The 15320-nt window shown below is 62.6% G+C and overlaps 1 protein-coding gene across 1 annotated transcript; it reads right to left on the bottom strand.

Moving 5' to 3' along the window:
- Nucleotides 1-1520: 1520 nt before the first annotated feature.
- SLC29A4 (solute carrier family 29 member 4) lies at nt 1521-13820 on the bottom strand. Its single transcript, XM_043559604.1, has 10 exons — nt 13636-13820; nt 10491-10622; nt 10095-10208; nt 9495-9623; nt 7732-7806; nt 6107-6354; nt 5408-5549; nt 5007-5194; nt 3929-4169; nt 1521-2706 (listed from the first exon to the last, which is right to left on the bottom strand). Exons 1-10 carry the CDS (start codon nt 13808-13810, stop codon nt 2567-2569), a joined length of 1584 nt encoding a protein of 527 aa, XP_043415539.1. The 5' UTR covers nt 13811-13820; the 3' UTR covers nt 1521-2566.
- Between the last annotated feature and the right edge of the window lie 1500 nt (nt 13821-15320).

Raw genomic sequence — 15320 nt, 5'->3', positions numbered from 1 at the left:
CCCGCGGTCGGCCCCGGCCCCGGAAAGCACTTACCAGCCCCCGCGCCTTCCAGGGGGACGGGAGGCCTCGTCCAGACAATCTTAAGGGAAGGAAAAGCCAGACTTCGGTTTTGTTTTTTGGGGGAATTATTGGTTTTTTTTTTTTTTTTTTTTAAGTTTCTTTTGGAATTTTGTTTGTTGGCGAATTCTGTGTGATCTTTTTCATAAAAAAAGGAAAAAAGAAAAAGCTATAATCGGAGAAATACCGTTGTCTGGAGTGGTTCATTTCAAGGGCCGTGGGGGTGGGCGCGGGGTGCTGGGTGGCGGTGCTGACCTTTCAGGGCCGCGAGCCGGGTGTCCCCCTGTACAACGGCCACTGGGCACGTGGGGCTGTTTACATCCACGCTAATTGAAATGAAAGGAAATGGAAAGTTTCTTGGTTGCCCCGGCTGCATTTCCAGTGGTCAACAGCCAGAAGTGGCCAGTGGCTACCGCGGGGTGGCTGGGATACAGAACGTGTCCATCAGGGCGGAAAGTTCTCTAGGCCGGTGAGAGGCTAGAGGGCTTGCACCGCCTGTTTCTTCCTTAAAAATGCCAAGATGAGCACTCCCGGCCGCACCCCTACCTGAAGACTACAGAACGAGGATGACGCTGAGGGTCTGAGTGGCCCTGAGCAGGTGTGGAGACGCAGGCACGGCAGGGGCTGGGGGGAGGCTGGGCCCTGCTCCTGGTGCTGCTACCCACTCCTGCCCTGAGGTGAACTTTCAGCTTGACCCCACGGGTACCTGCCCAACCACCCACCAGAGGAAAGGTTCTGATGGTTCTCCCACTTCAGAGAAACGGAGTCACACAACAACAGGAGGAACAGTGAACTGGCGCCACCTGGCGGTCCCTGTGGTATCGCCTGGGGTCTCGGCTCTCCCCACAGCTGCCCAGGACGCCCACCTGGTTCCCAGAGTGACGGCTGCCCACTGGGCCCAGAGGGTGGGTCCCGGAGGCTGCAGGGCTGGAGCACAGCCCCTCGGAAAGCCAGCTCCCCTGCCCCAACCCTCCTCCAAGGGACCTGCATCAAAGAGCGGACCGGCTCCACTCCTTGGGGGAAACTAAGGCACCAAACGGTTCAGGAAGTGGTTCACATCACACGGATCGGCTGCACGGCTAGGACTTCGGCCCAGAACACTCAGCCCCCAGGTCCCAACTCTGAGTCCCTGCAGGCAGGGGGCAAGCTGCCCCCCCGCCCCTGCCATGCAAATGGGCGGGATGCCGCCTTTTTCCCTGACCTGACCACCAAGGCGTCAAAGTCCAAATGCTTCTGGGTCCCGTGCCGCCGTTCACCCCTACCAGGTGCATGGAGACCCGGCTACGAGACTGACCCACCCCCATCCACCCCCTACGATCTCCCCCCCCAGCCCAGGCGGACAGGACCACTTTCCAGGTAAGAAGAGGGACGTCCCAGCCGCCAGGACCCCTTCCCCCACGATGGACGAGCAAGGTCGGGGGGGCAGCCCCCACCCACACAGACACTACTCTGAGGCAGCAGCTGGGGAGTTTCTGCCTTCATCTTTTAATGGCCAGTGCGGTACAGTTAGTGGACAGACCGGGGGGTGAGGGGGAGACAGGACACAGGGGCGGGTGGTCACAGCTGTGCCGTGGGGGTGGCAGGGCAGACTCCTCTCCCCTGAGAAGCCTGACTTTGTCAAGACACTCCAGAAATCCCTCCGCTCAGGGCACCGGGCCAGCCTGGGGCTTGAGGGTCCCGGCTGAGGGACCCCCACACCTCCCTACTTGCCAGGGACTCACGTCCCTCCTTGGGCCTCCCTGGGTGAGGATCAGTGTCTGAGAGAGAGACTTCAACCAGAGCGTGCCCCCTTCCGGCGTCACAGACAGATGGGGTGGCCAGAGAAGCAGACAGGGTCTCGGGGCAGGCACAGACTGCCAGGCCTGTGGCATCAGGTGGGCGCCAGGGTGCACAGAGGGGGATTTCGGCGTGGGGTGGGTGCGCCCAGACCGGTGCGGAGGCTGTGGTCATAGACCGGCGTAGACAGTGGCCTGAAACCATTCAGACCCAGGGCTACGATTCCCTCCCGGCAGATGCGTTTTGTTCGAAAGAAGCAGTGTTTACGAACAGACGGAGGGGGACAGGCCCTCTCCGCTGAGGACCTCTCGTGTTCACGAGGAGGGCCCCTGGTGGAGGAGGGCTGGGGCCCGGGTCCGTGGGTGAGGGTCACCAGGAGGGGATACCGGCTGGCAGTCTGCTCTCCTGGCCGGGAACGGCTGCGACCCCAGAGAGGGCACTCATCTGGCGACAGCTGGGGCCACCGGACACAGACAGAGGGTGAAGGGCAGGCCGGAGACGCGACGCAGAGCACAGTGCTGGGTGGCTCTGGGGGGCCGGAGGGCTCGGCAGAACCCTGGGGCCGGCGTGACGGCCGGCCGGACCCGGAGGGTGGCGTTACTGGCACGGGGCGGGGGGGGGGGGGGGAGGCCGGGGCCCCGCAGGCACTGCAGGCAGGGGCGGGGAGGGGGCCTCGGGCCTCGGGGCCCCTAGTCCAGGCCAGAGTGGGGGGGGGGGGGGCCCGGGCCCGGCTCAGAGGCCGGCGGGGGCGGAGGTGTTGGTGGAGGGGCGGAAGCAAGTACTGTAGGCGTCCCGGGTGAGGCTGTAGGTGCAGTAGGCCACGGCGGAGCCCAGCGTCAGCCCCGTCATGTAGGACACGGTCATGGTGTTCCCTGCGGACGAGACTGGACCTGAGGAAGCAGGTGGAGGCGGGGCAGCAAGGGGCGCTCAGAGGACCGCGGTGGCCAAACCCACGCGGACCAACCCGGTGGTCTCGACAAAGGGCTGCTGGGCAGCAGCCCCGGCTTCTTGGGTCCGAGGCAGCGACTGGCGCCCGCTCCCGAAGAGGCGGCCGTCTCGGGGCTGTGAGACACCCCGATGGGAGCACGTCGGGTGCCTGGGGCCTTGCCTGCTTCTCCACCTCCAGCCCCCTGTCTCCACGTGCTTCCTGGTCACGGACCGTCCAGGGTCTAACGGGGTTTTTGGGACCACTGTGCACAGAACAGACTCCAGGGCCCCTTCCCCCACAAGCCCCCACCGTCTCAAGAGACGGCAACCCAAGCTTCTTGCAACAGCCCCAAAGTGGGGGCTCCTCCTGGACTCCCGTCCCCTTCTCACACCCGCTCTCCCAATCCATCAGCTGGCCCCGTGGGCTCTACCATCAAAACAGATCCAGAAACCACCATTTTCCTCCAGAGACAAGGCAACCTCCCCTTGTTGTCAGGGTCCCCGCCCCTCACGCTGTCGACAGACGGGTGCGGGACCCGTCACTCCTTTCCTGCCCCCGTCTGTTCCCTCCCCGCTGTCCAAGCAGCACCAGAAGGGGTCTTAAGACACATTAAGGTCCAGTCTGTCCTCGGGCCTCCCACTGCCTGCCCTGGCGCCCCCCCCCCCCCCCCCCCCCCCCGCCAGCTCTGCCTCTGGGCTTTCCCACCGGCTAGTCCCTAGCACTGTCACGTGTCCCTCACCACTCTCTCCAGGTCAGCTGTCAAAAGTCACCTCCTCAGGGAGCCTTCCCAGACTGCTCTGCTTACATCGCAAGCTCCCATCCCAACTCCCACATCCCACTTCTCTGGTTTACTTTTCTCTGTCGTACTTACCACTCAACGTATTACATGCCCTGTCACCTGTCACCTCTGCACTGTCAGCCCCATGAGCGCAGGAAGCACTGTTTCGTGGCCGCCGAGTCCCCAGCACCTAGAATGGCGCCTGGCCCACGGTAGGGGCTCACCACGTAGTTGTGGAACGAAGGAACAAACGACCGACAAACACGCTCGCGCTACAATCTCCCTGAGATCGATCTGATCCCGGAGCCCAAATGCACCTTCTTGCCGCGTGGCAGGGATTTCTGCGGGCCTCGATTTCCCTGCCGGGCAGAGGGGTGCCGGGCCTTACCCGCCAGCTCCCGCTGCTTGGGGCTCACTTTGCCCGCCGCCAGGATCATGGGCACGCTGCCAAAGTAGCCGTTGCTGATGCCCATGAGCAGAGAGAAGACGCAGGGCCAGGCCGGGTGGCGCAGGGCGGGCGTGCCGCTGGGGTAGACGCACAGGATGAAGAGGGGGATGAAGACCACACGCAGGCAGGAGCAGGCCAGCAGGTGGGTGCCCCTCCAGTCCACGGGCAGAGCTGCCAGGATCTGCGGGGAGCGAAGCACTTCGGCCCCCTCCCTCCACTGACGCCACCACCCCGCCGTCTCCACCGCGGCCCCCACACGCGGCCCCTGTCTCCACACGCTCCGGCTCAGGGTGCGTCCCTGTCCTCACCCAGCCGGGACCACCAAATCCACAAATCCCGTGTCACAGTGACATGCGGTGCTCGCCGTGTGTCCAGAATCCTTCCAAACACCGCACAGATCCCTCCTGCTCAATCCTCACCGTCCCCTCGCAGGACGGGCTCTTGACCCCGCTTGAAAAATGACACCCGAGGCGCCGAGGGTCACCTGCAACCACTCCCACAGCAGGAAGCCGCAAGATCTGGAGCTGAGCCCGCTAACTAAGCCTCCTTCCCTCAAGAACCAGACTCCCTGCTGTGTGACCTCGAGCAAACGGCTTTCCCTCTCTGAGCCTCAAGTTCCCCCACGTCAGGCCTGTCCCAGAAACGGGAGCCTTGATCTTACTCCAGCCCTGACTCCCCAACCCTGTCCTGCACCCGTAGCACAGAGCACTCTGCCCAGATTCTCCTGGCCCCTTCCGGGCGCTCCTGCCCCCGGAAGTACTTCCTGTGCCGTCTCTGGAGGCCTGACCCGGGGCCCTGCGGGCTGAGCACAGACACAGAACGACGGTGCCGGACTTTGTGCGCACGGCCGACAGGCATTTCGGAGCCGCCCTGCAAGGTCGCGGGGCCGCGTCATTGCTTGGCCACCGCCCTCCCCACGAGCGTGCTCGGCTCGGGGCCTGCCCCTCCCCCGGGCCTCCAGGGCTCTCGCGCCCCCACCGCCTCTCCCCCAGACGCAGGGAAGGGGCTGCGGGCCTACCTTGCCCACGAAGTCGGAGAGGTTGAACACGGCCATGATGAGGATGGGCAGCCACTCGCCCAAGACGCAGTGGCGGACCTCGGACTCGAGACCCGGGAACAGGCACAGCGTGATGAAGTAGGTGACGGCGATGGACAGCATGTCGGCCCAGATGGCGCGGGCCACGGCGTAGCGGTGCAGCAGCAGGGCTGCGGGGGACGGGCCAGGGGTCACGGCGCAGCGTCCGCGCCGGCACCGCACGTGCGCGCAATGAGGCCCACGGCGCCGGGGCGTCACCGGACATGCGCAGAGCACGGCCCGACCGCCCCCGCCCCGCCCCACGGAGCCGCGCGCCAGGCCCACGGGGCCGGGACATGCGCGGAGCACCGCCCTGCCCGCCCCGCCCCCACCCCCACCCCCACCTCTGAAGGAGGGCCAGCTGCGCGCGACTCCCAGCTGAGGCACATCGAAGCGCGTGTAGGCGCCCCCTCCGTGGCTGGTCACCTCGTGGGCCGGGCTGTCCTTCGGGGACCCGCTGTTGGCCAGGCCTGGGCCTTGGTGCTCCTGGAGGGAGGACGAAGCAGCGGCCGGTGGGGTTTGGGTGGGGGCTCCTCAAACACACCGAGCCCCATCCGCCTCTGAGCCCCTGCAGATGCATTTCCCTCTGTCCCCAATGCCCTTCCTGTGGGTCTTCCCGTCTCCCCTCCCCCACGGGCCAGGTTTCAGCCCAGAAGCCACTTCTTGGGGAACCTCCTTGGCCACCGGGGGGCCTCGTTCCCACTGTGGGCCTTATCCCAGCACCGTGACACGGCATGTGGCCTGGTGGTCCCCATCCTGAGCTCACGGCAGCGATTCCCACGCAGAGCCGGGGTGACCCTCTGGACCCCGTCTGGGGGGACTCCGCGCCTCCGCCCCACCGCCCCCGCTGCCGCCACCAGAGGGCGCCCCGCCCCCCAGCATGGCTCCGGGCGGCCTGCCCGCGGGGGACTCAGGCCACAGACACGCGGTGCCCCGGAGGGACGCAACCTGGGTCCGCAGAACGAAGGAGGCCCCCGAAGGAGGCCACGGCGTGGCGGAGACCGCAAGCGGGACTGGGCGGGGGCGGCGCCCGGCAGACTCACGAAGTGGACGTCCCCCGCCGCGACGTCGTGGTGCACCCGGTAGCCGGCCCTGCAGCCGGGGCGGCTGTCGCGGGGCCGCGCCGTGTGGTAGAGCACGAAGCGGCTACGCCGCACCAGCAGGTGCAGCAGGAAGCAGAGCAGCTCCAGGCCCGCGGACACCAGGAAGAAGATGAGCGTGCTGGCCCGCTCGTCCGGCAGCAGCAGCTTGGTGAGGATGCGGCTCAGGGACACCATGACGCCCGCCGTGCCTGGAGCCGAGAGGGGGCCGTGCTGGGCCCAGGCCTCGGCCCCCGCTCAGCGCCCCCAGCTCTGCCCTGGCCCTGCCCGGCCTGGCCCTGGCCCGCTCTGCCCCTAGCCACGCACCTGCCCCGGCCCTGCCTGGCCCTGCCCCCACTCTGCCCCTGGCCCTGCACCCGCCCCTGCCCCCGGCCCTGGGCCTGGCCTGGCCCGGTCTTCAGACGTGCAGGTAGCGGTTCACAAAATGCGACCACTCAGAACATCCCTCCCTGGCACTGCATAGTCACACGCAGGGGCATTTCTAGAACGCCTGCTGTGTATCTGGCACCATCCCGCCCTGAGGACACAGTGGGGACAGAGGGGACATAGGCCCGGCCTTCCCGGGGCTCGGTGGGGAAGGCGGCAGAGAAGTCGCAGAAAAATGCCAACACCCCCGCACGATTCTGCGGGTAGGCGACGGCCGGGGGCGGTGTCCCCGGCAGGGTGGCTGTGCTCGCGAGGTCACCAGGGAGGGCAACGGGGTCATGGCAGGCAGGAGGCCTCAGGCAGGATGTGGGTGTGGGCTGTTCCCAGAGTGCGGGGCTCCTGACTGCGTAAACCACCCCAAATCCGCACCGCTCCGGCAGGTGCCTTGCTCATCTCCGCGGCAAAATGTACAGAAGTGATCTGCTTGTCCAGTGCTTCCTGGAACCAGACCCCACAGACCTGAGGCCTGGCGCCCTGGGGCCATGTGGTCACCACACGGGAGGGGGCGCAGAGTACCTCGAAGACGAGAAGTGGGCCCGGCGTCCTGCCTGGACCTCGGCCCGTCCGGGTGCAGAAGGAAGAATGGGAGCATCTGGAGGAAGGTGCTTCAAAGGGGGTCCTGATGTGTGGGCTGGGGCGGCAGGCAAGAGGGGAGCTGGCCCCCCCGGACCGGGGCTGGGGTGCGGGGCAAGTCTAGGTGCTGGGTAAGTGTCCGGTGTGAGCAAGGGGGGGCCATTCACCGACCAGGGGCGGGAGGACAGGGCAGATGGGCTTGGGAAAGCGGGTCTGAGAAGCCAAGTGGGGGTGCCGGGCGGGGGTTAGCTCAGGGGTCTGGGGCTCCGAGGACGGCATGATGCTGGATGTCACGGTTTGGACAGGCTCACCCCCACACACACACGCACACACAGACACACGGGCACTCCAAGCCACCACAGACCCCCGCGAGGAGACGTGTATGCTTCTCACGCAAAGGACCGCATGCTTGGAGAGATGTGCACACATCGAAGCCACGTCCCTTCCCGCCAGGAGTCCCTGCCCCCCACCAGCCAGGCGCGGGGAGACGGCGGTCACGGTCCCCAGCACCGGGTCCATGGCATGTCGTGGGGGGGGGGGTCCCCTCCAGGGGGCCTGCTGCTACTTACTCTCCCCGGTCATCACGCCCTGCGTGTACCTCTTGGGCAGCATCCCCGTGTAGCCATAGAAGCTGGATTGCTGCACTTGGGGGGACAGAGGAGTAACCGTGAGATGCCACCCATCACCTGTCAGCTTGGAACCAAATTCACAAGTCCGAGAGCACACATTGGTGAGGGTGCGGGGAAACAGACGTGAACATCGCGGGCAGCACAGAGATTTGGTCCCAGCGCCCACCAAACCGAGCGTGCGCGGCCAGCCGGACCCCAGTGACTGGCTCCGGCCAATGAAACACGTGCAGCGACAATGTGCCCCGCGTCTGGCCGCGGCAATGAAAAGCCCACGTGGACTGGGGGTGTGTCTTTCCCCCAGCAGCAGTGACCGCAGGGAACCCGTGTTACAGTTACCGCTGCGGCCCGACTCCCAGTGACTGTGGAGCACCGCCCCCATCCACGTGTCGAACGCGTGGCAAGAACCAGAAATAAGTCTCGCTCTACAAAGGCACCGAGATCTCGGAGCCGGCTGGTTTCTAGAGCCTCACTGCTCTCGTCCCAACCAGCACCGGGTCTAAGGGGGTTAAAGACACTGGCTCGGACCCTGCAGGTTGGCGCATCCGTGGTCTACACAGACACCCTGGAGCGGTCACACTGGGAAAATATCTGCTTTTTAACCAAATGGAACAGAACAAAACAGACCCGAGGACACGGCCTGGAATGAGAACACTGTTTCCAGAAGCCTTGATTTCACTGATAAACAGGTAACTCACACTGGCTTGTAACAGGAAGTGTGTTTCTTCCCGCTCAAGAAGAACTTAAAGAGTACAAAAAAACAGGCCTGGACCTTTCCAAATGTCATGGCCGTGGAAACCTAAGGACCCTCGGGGATTAAAGGGGATTAACGATGAACGTAGGACACGATCCTGGATCGGATCCTGGATCAGAAAAAGAAAACGCTAAAGACGTTCCCAAGGCGATTGGTAATACGCGCATATGGGTTTGTAGGTAAGGTACCGTGGGGGTCAGTGTTCAGTTCTCGGACGTGGGCAGCGCTCAATTCCCAGACTCGGGCAGTTGTAACCCGGTTACAGATGAAACGTCTCGGCTTTTAGAAAATACACCCCCCGGTGATAGTATGTAGGCAAGACAGGTAATGACGTCTGCGCGTAACCCCCGAACGGTTTAAAGGGAAAACATAGCGTATTTTATGTTGATGTGCATTCAGGGGCAAAATTTATACGCACCTATGTACGTAAACGGGGGGGACAGAGGGAAAGCCTATCCGACAAAACATTAGCAACCGGGGGTCGGTGTATGGGAATTTATTATACTATTTTTGCAACCTTCCCGTGGGTTTGAAATAGTTTTAAAATTAAAAGTCAGAAATACAACTTTGAAAGCCAGTCTCCAAGAGAAACACAGTGGCGTGGTCACATGGGCAAGACAGTTCCTGAAGTGCAGTCTCTATCTGAGAAAGCCAGGGAACTGCCTCCACGTCCACAGGGCATGCAGGGGTGTGCAAACGTGCGCCCAGCGTGTGTGTGCGTGTGCGGAGCGTGCACGGGGATGTGGCGGGCGCCGTGCGTGTGCACTGTGTGAGCACCCACATGGGGCACGCACGGGGGTAGATGCCAGCACTGAGTCCTTGTCACCTCGTGTCGTTACGCTCCCAGCAGGCGGACGGGGTGGGGGTGGCATGGCCAGCAGTGGGTACTCAGGGGCTCGGCCCCGGCCCCCGCCCTGCCCGCCTCCCCCCCCCCCCCGGCCCGGGCTCCTACCTGTGCAGCCTAAGGCCACGGTGCCCACAGCGGCCAGGTTGATGGCGTAAGCCTGGTCGTGAGAGAAGAGCTGCAGCCACACGTCACAGATGCTGATAAAGAGGAGGGGGCCCAAGGCCAAGAGGTAGCCTGAGGGACGAGAGGCCAGAGACGTGGGCACATGAGGCTCGGGGCTCCCCCCGTGCCACCCCTCCTGCAGAGCCAGGTCAGAGGTGCCCTCTCTGTCTGCCTTTTCCCCTTTATGCTGGGAGGGCCGAGGGCACCTTAGAGGGCTCAGGAGGGGTGCCTGGAAGGCTTCCTGGAGGAGGCCCCATTTGAGCTGGGCCTTGACACCGGACGTTGCCATGAAGAGGAAAGGGACAGGAAGAGGAGATTAGGCCCCAGGACGCCATGTGGGGCGCACAGAGCCTCCCCAGGTGCAGGTGTCACGCTAGCACGTGGCGCACCCGCCACAGGCCTGACCCTACTTTCATACGCTGAACTCTGTAGCAGTCCTAGGACATGTGCCCATTTCATAGATGGGGTGAGTGAGTCGGAGGGAAATTGGGGTGAGTGGCAGGCCGGATGCGTGAGAGCTGGGAGCCCCGGTGGGCAGCGTACCCGCGGTAATCCTGGTGTGAAGGTTCAGTCTCTCCACCAGCACGTTGTTCAGGAGCACGGCCACCAGCGCCACCAGGATGTAGGTGAGGCTCATGTCGAACACGATTGAGGTCCCTGCAGGGGGCCGGCCAGCAGCAGGTGCTTGGGGGGAACCCCGCTCCCTGCACCCACCCTCCCCAGGGGCCGCTTCCTTGCGCCGCCCGAGACTGGCTGACAGCCCAGAGAGGGTGAGCGGGCGCTTGGAGTCACTCCGCGTTCGGCAGCCGAGTGAGGATCTGAATAAAATGGGCTTCCCCGAAACCGAGGCCCGCTTGCGGGGTCTCCGGAGGGTGGCGGGCCAGAGCTGAGTGCGCCGGCCGGCCTGTGGCGGGCGGGACACGACCGCGGGGGACCCACCTGGGTACTTGTGGTGCAGGTAATCCACGTCGGTGATGAAGCTGTTGTAGGGCAGCAGGAAGCCCACGCCAGCCAGCAGCATCGCAAAGTAGATGGCGTGGTAGCGGTCGTCGGGCACGGGCTCCCCTACCGCTAAACCCAGAGGCGGCAGGTTAGAGGCGGACAAGCCCCTCGGAGCCATGGCCGCCGTGCCAGGACCACAGTCTACCGTAGCACCGCCACCCCCACATCCACGGGCCATCGACACCGTGGTCACCGCCCCCACATCCACCAGCATCGCGGCCACCATCCGCCTTCGTGGCCAGAGCTGCCCCAGTCATGGCAACCACCCACGGCCATCACCATCACGGCCACCAAGCAGCTGGCTTGACGGGATGGAGGAAGGGCCGTCAGAAGACTCAGCCAAGGTGGAACCCTCCAGAAGGCTGTGTATACTCTAACTCGGTGTCTAACACATGGGGTGATCTCTCCTTCGGCACCCAGGTGTCCGGGGAGCACGGGCGGCCGTGGGAGTAGCACCAATCACGATGACCTTCAAAAGCCCGCAAGCAACATGCCTGCTCCCCACCCCTGTGCCTCGAGGCTGCCGGCCCAAGGGGACGGTCCTGGTTGCGACAGGAGAAGTGCTTCTACGCAGAGACACAATGATCCCATTGACCTGGGAGCGAGACGGCCACCAGGCACTCTGGACACCTCCCGGCCCTGAATCAACGGGCAGAGGAGAGGGCTGCCTTCCTGGCTGGGGTGGGTCAACCCGACTACCAAGGGGAAATCAGCTTGCTGCTGCCCGTGGGGGCAGAACAGAATAGAACGGAAGATGAGAATATCCGGATTGCAAGAGGTTCCTTATGGCATCTCTTAGGACTTCCAGTCCCCGGGACTGAAGTCAACGGAAAACAACAACAATCCAATTGTAGCCTTTAGAAGTGAAGGTCTGGGGGCGCCTGGGTGGCTCAGTCGGTTAAGCGTCTGACTTTGGCTCAGGTCATGATCACGCGGTCTGTGGGTTCGAGCCCCGCGTCGGGCTCTGTGCTGACAGCTCAGAGCCTGGAGCCTGTTTCAGATTCTATGTCTCCCTCTTCCTCTGACCCTCCCCTGTTCATGCTCTTGTCTCTCTCTGTCTCAAAAATAAATAAACGTTAAAAAAAAAAAAAAGTGAAGGTCTGGGTCAGCCCACCAAGCAAAGAACCAAGGCCAGCTAGGTGCTGAGGGTGAAGAGCACGAGGAATGGGTAGCGGGGAAAGGGGGTCATAAGTGCCAGCTAGGACCACGTGGCCCGCCTCAGAACCGACAAATGCCGTTGTCACGCGTGTTTCTTCCTTGTCTTGACATGAATGTTTGCATATGTGTATTAACCGGGAACTCGTGTTTTGTCTGCTTTGTGACCTTAGTGTCGAACCTAAGACACGTTCACGTGTTAACGTCCCATCTCAGTATTTATGTTACGAGCTGTCAAAGGAGAGGTGGGAACGTGGGAACGTGGACTTTGCATCTCCCTGGGAAAGGATCAGCGTGTTTTTGGTTAGCTGTGTCACCCCAGGCAGCGGTATGACTTTGTTGGTGTCTTTATTTGGAGATTCAGTGTGGTTTACAGAGCCGTGTATGGGAGCGAAGTGGGCAAGGGGTGGACTGTGGTGGTCAATTTTATGGGCCAATTTGGCAAGCTAAAACAGTCCCTCGTTGTTCAATCAGACACTGACTGAGGTGCTGTTGTGAAGGGATTTTGTGGATTAAAGTCCCTCCTGAGTGGACTCTAAGTTAATCAAAAAAAATTACCCTGGGTGGGCCTGGCCGAATCAGGCAAGACATGTAGGTCTTCCCAGAGCTGAGACCCTAAACAGCTCATGCCCCTGGGGTTTCCTGAGCACCTGCCTATGGACTTCAGACTGCTGTAGCCAGGCTCCACTGTGGATGCTTATTTCCTGTAATAAATCCATACACGTGTGTATATATCTACACCTACATACCTACATCTCTCTCTGTCTGCTCTCTCTCTATGTGTCTCCTACTGGCTCTGTTTCTTGGCTGAACGCTGACTGACCCAGCCACCGTCACCAAAGCTACTATAGTCAATTTTTTTTAACGTTTATTTATTTTAGAGAGAGAGAGAGACAGAGCAGGGGAGGGGCAGAAAGAGAGGGAGACACAGAATCCAAAGCAGGCTCCAGGCTCCGAGCCGTCAGCACAGAGCCTGGGCCGCCATCCACGTCTCTGGCCACATGCTATCTAGTGCCACCCCCGGCTGGGGGAAGTCTGGCACCTGGGGGATGGGCCGGGAGCTGGCCCTGCCTAGGCACAGGGGAGCAGCAAGGTTACTCCAACCCACTGCAGGGCTCGGCCAGCAGGGCCTCTGCTTCCCATCTGCAGACAGAGCGGACGGAACCAGAGAATAAGCCCCTGTTTCCGAGCCTGCGCTGGTGCCAGCATAAACTATAGCCACCTCAAACGAACTATCACAGGGGCCTCCTGAGCGCGGGGACAGCCCTAAGCGATGTTCTGGGGCTTCCACTGCAGCCACACGGAGGGTGGTACCAGTCCCCTTCCTCTTTCCTAGAGGACATAACCCAAGCGCAGACAATGGAAACTTGCCCACGGTCCCCCAGCTGGCAGAGAGACGGGGGGCTGGGGCTGAACCCGAACCTGTCCAGGGGCAGCCCTCTACCCTGCAAGTCTGATCTCAGAGGCAGCCTGCCTGGTTCCTCCATGTGGGGAAACAAGCTCAGAGAGGCTTAGGCCCTTGCCCAAGGTCACACAGCCAGGATGAAAATCAAGTCTTTGAACCTCACATCAGTCCTTCTTCCAGGCTCTTTCCCATCTCCACTGAAGGGAGGCCACTGAACGTGACCCAGGCGGCCCATGTCACTTCCAGGCGGAAGCCCTACGGGGCAGACTCACCTTGTGCCCCCTGCAGCCGCCCAGGGGTCAGGAAAGCCCATGTTAAGACGAAGCCTCCTCAGCCTGGCTCCCTGACCTGCGCTGGAGGCAGCGTCGGGGCGTGGGCCCTGCGACAGCGGGCTTGCGTGTCCCCGTGGCAGGCGTGACCCATCCCGACACCCCCTGGGGCCTGCGCTCGGACACCCCCCCCCAAGGCGCCCCTCCCCCAGGGCTCCGGTCCCCGCGGGGCCAGGCTCGCACCCTCACTCACCAGAGTCCGTGAAAACCGGGGCGCCCCCGGGCCCGCCGTCCCGGCCCCCAGCTGTCCGCACGGCCACCTCCTCCTCCAGCTGGCAGCCGTCGAAGCCGAAGCTGGTCACCACGGCCCTGTCCGGCGTGCCCGTCACGCTGGGCTCCTTGAGGCGCTGGCTGCCCACGGAGCCCATGGCAGCCGCGCTGCGGGGAGAGGCGGGGAGGCCGGCTGAGCCAGGGGGGCGCCCCCGCCCCCACCGCGCCCCTGGGTCCTCGCTGCCACTCTCCCAGCCGCTCTGCAGCAGCACGGCGGGGTCCGCACCCCTGTGCGCCTCGGGGAGCCCGGGACAGGGGCCCGAGTGCAGCTGGCGGCAGCGCGACGGGAGGGGAATCGACGGCGAAGCAATGGTCCGGGGCTGGAGCGCCGGGTGGAACAGCCAACGCGGCCCAACGCTGTGCCCCGTGTCCCACGCACGGCTTCCCTCCACGAGGGGGTGCCCGACACAACTCATCCAGGGCGCTTTGCGGTCAGAGGGGGACACCTGCCCCACCCCCACTTGCACTCTCTCTCAAAAGTAAATAAACCTTGAAAAGTTAAAAAAAATAATAAGCATGGGGCGCGTGGGTGGCTCAGTCGGTTAAGCGTCCGATTTCAGCCAGGTCACGATCTCTCAGTTCATGGGTTCCAGCCCCGCGTCGGGATCTGTGCTGAAAGCTCTGAGCCTAGAGCCTGCTTCGGATCCTGTGTCTCCCTCTCTCCCTGCCCCTCCCCTGTTTGCGTTCTGTCTCTGTCTCTCAAATCAAGGATTAGAAAAAAGATTTTTTTTTCAACGTTTTTTATTTATTTTTGGGACAGAGAGAGACAGAGCATGAACGGGGGAGGGGCAGACAGAGAGGGAGACACAGAATCGGAAACAGGCTCCAGGCTCTGAGCCATCAGCCCAGAGCCTGACGCGGGGCTCGAACTCACGGACCGCGAGATCGTGACCTGGCTGAAGTCGGACGCTTAACCGACTGCGCCATCCAGGCGCCCCTAGAAAAAATTTTTTAAAATGAATAAACATTAAAAAATTCTGCAAGAAAGGAAGAAGCCAGTTGATCCATGGCGGAGAGGCACCCCCTGTGTAAGTAACACTGTGTGTGCAGCTGGGTGGGGGGAGTCTTGTTTTCTTTCCCTAAGAGAGTTACCAAGTTTTCCTTCTTTTTCATTTTTAAGATTTTTTTTTTTTTAAAGTAACCGCTACACCCAGCGAGGGGCCCGAACTCACAACCCTGAGATCAAGGCTTTCATCCTCCACCGAGGGAGCCAGGCAGGCGCCCCAGCAATTTGGTTTTGTAACAACTGTTACTCATTTATCTGATCGCAAGCTCGCCTCAGAGAATCTGACACAGAGGTGGGACCGGAGCGTCCAGCACTGAGCGCGGCATCTCGGCCCACACCACCGTGTGGGAGAGCCCCCAGAAGCAGCCAGGGGAAGGCCCCCTTCCCGAGGGATCCCACGTGCCGGGGATTACTCCAGGCTTCTCTGAGGTTGGCCTGTCACCACCCTCCACCTCTACCTGCTCTCGTTTCGTCTCGCTTCCTCCCGCTCTCCCGCCTCAGTTTACCAGCTCTCAGCCTCCAGTCACCGGGCGCCTCCTGCTGGCCCCATGTTTCCACCTTTCCAGGCTCTCCATAGAGTTTCTACTGGGGCCTTGGAGCCC

The sequence above is a fragment of the Prionailurus bengalensis genome, chromosome E3, assembly GCF_016509475.1.
Source record: "Prionailurus bengalensis isolate Pbe53 chromosome E3, Fcat_Pben_1.1_paternal_pri, whole genome shotgun sequence".
Classification (NCBI taxonomy): domain Eukaryota; kingdom Metazoa; phylum Chordata; class Mammalia; order Carnivora; family Felidae; genus Prionailurus; species Prionailurus bengalensis.
This window is presented reverse-complemented; position numbering and strand designations above follow the sequence as displayed.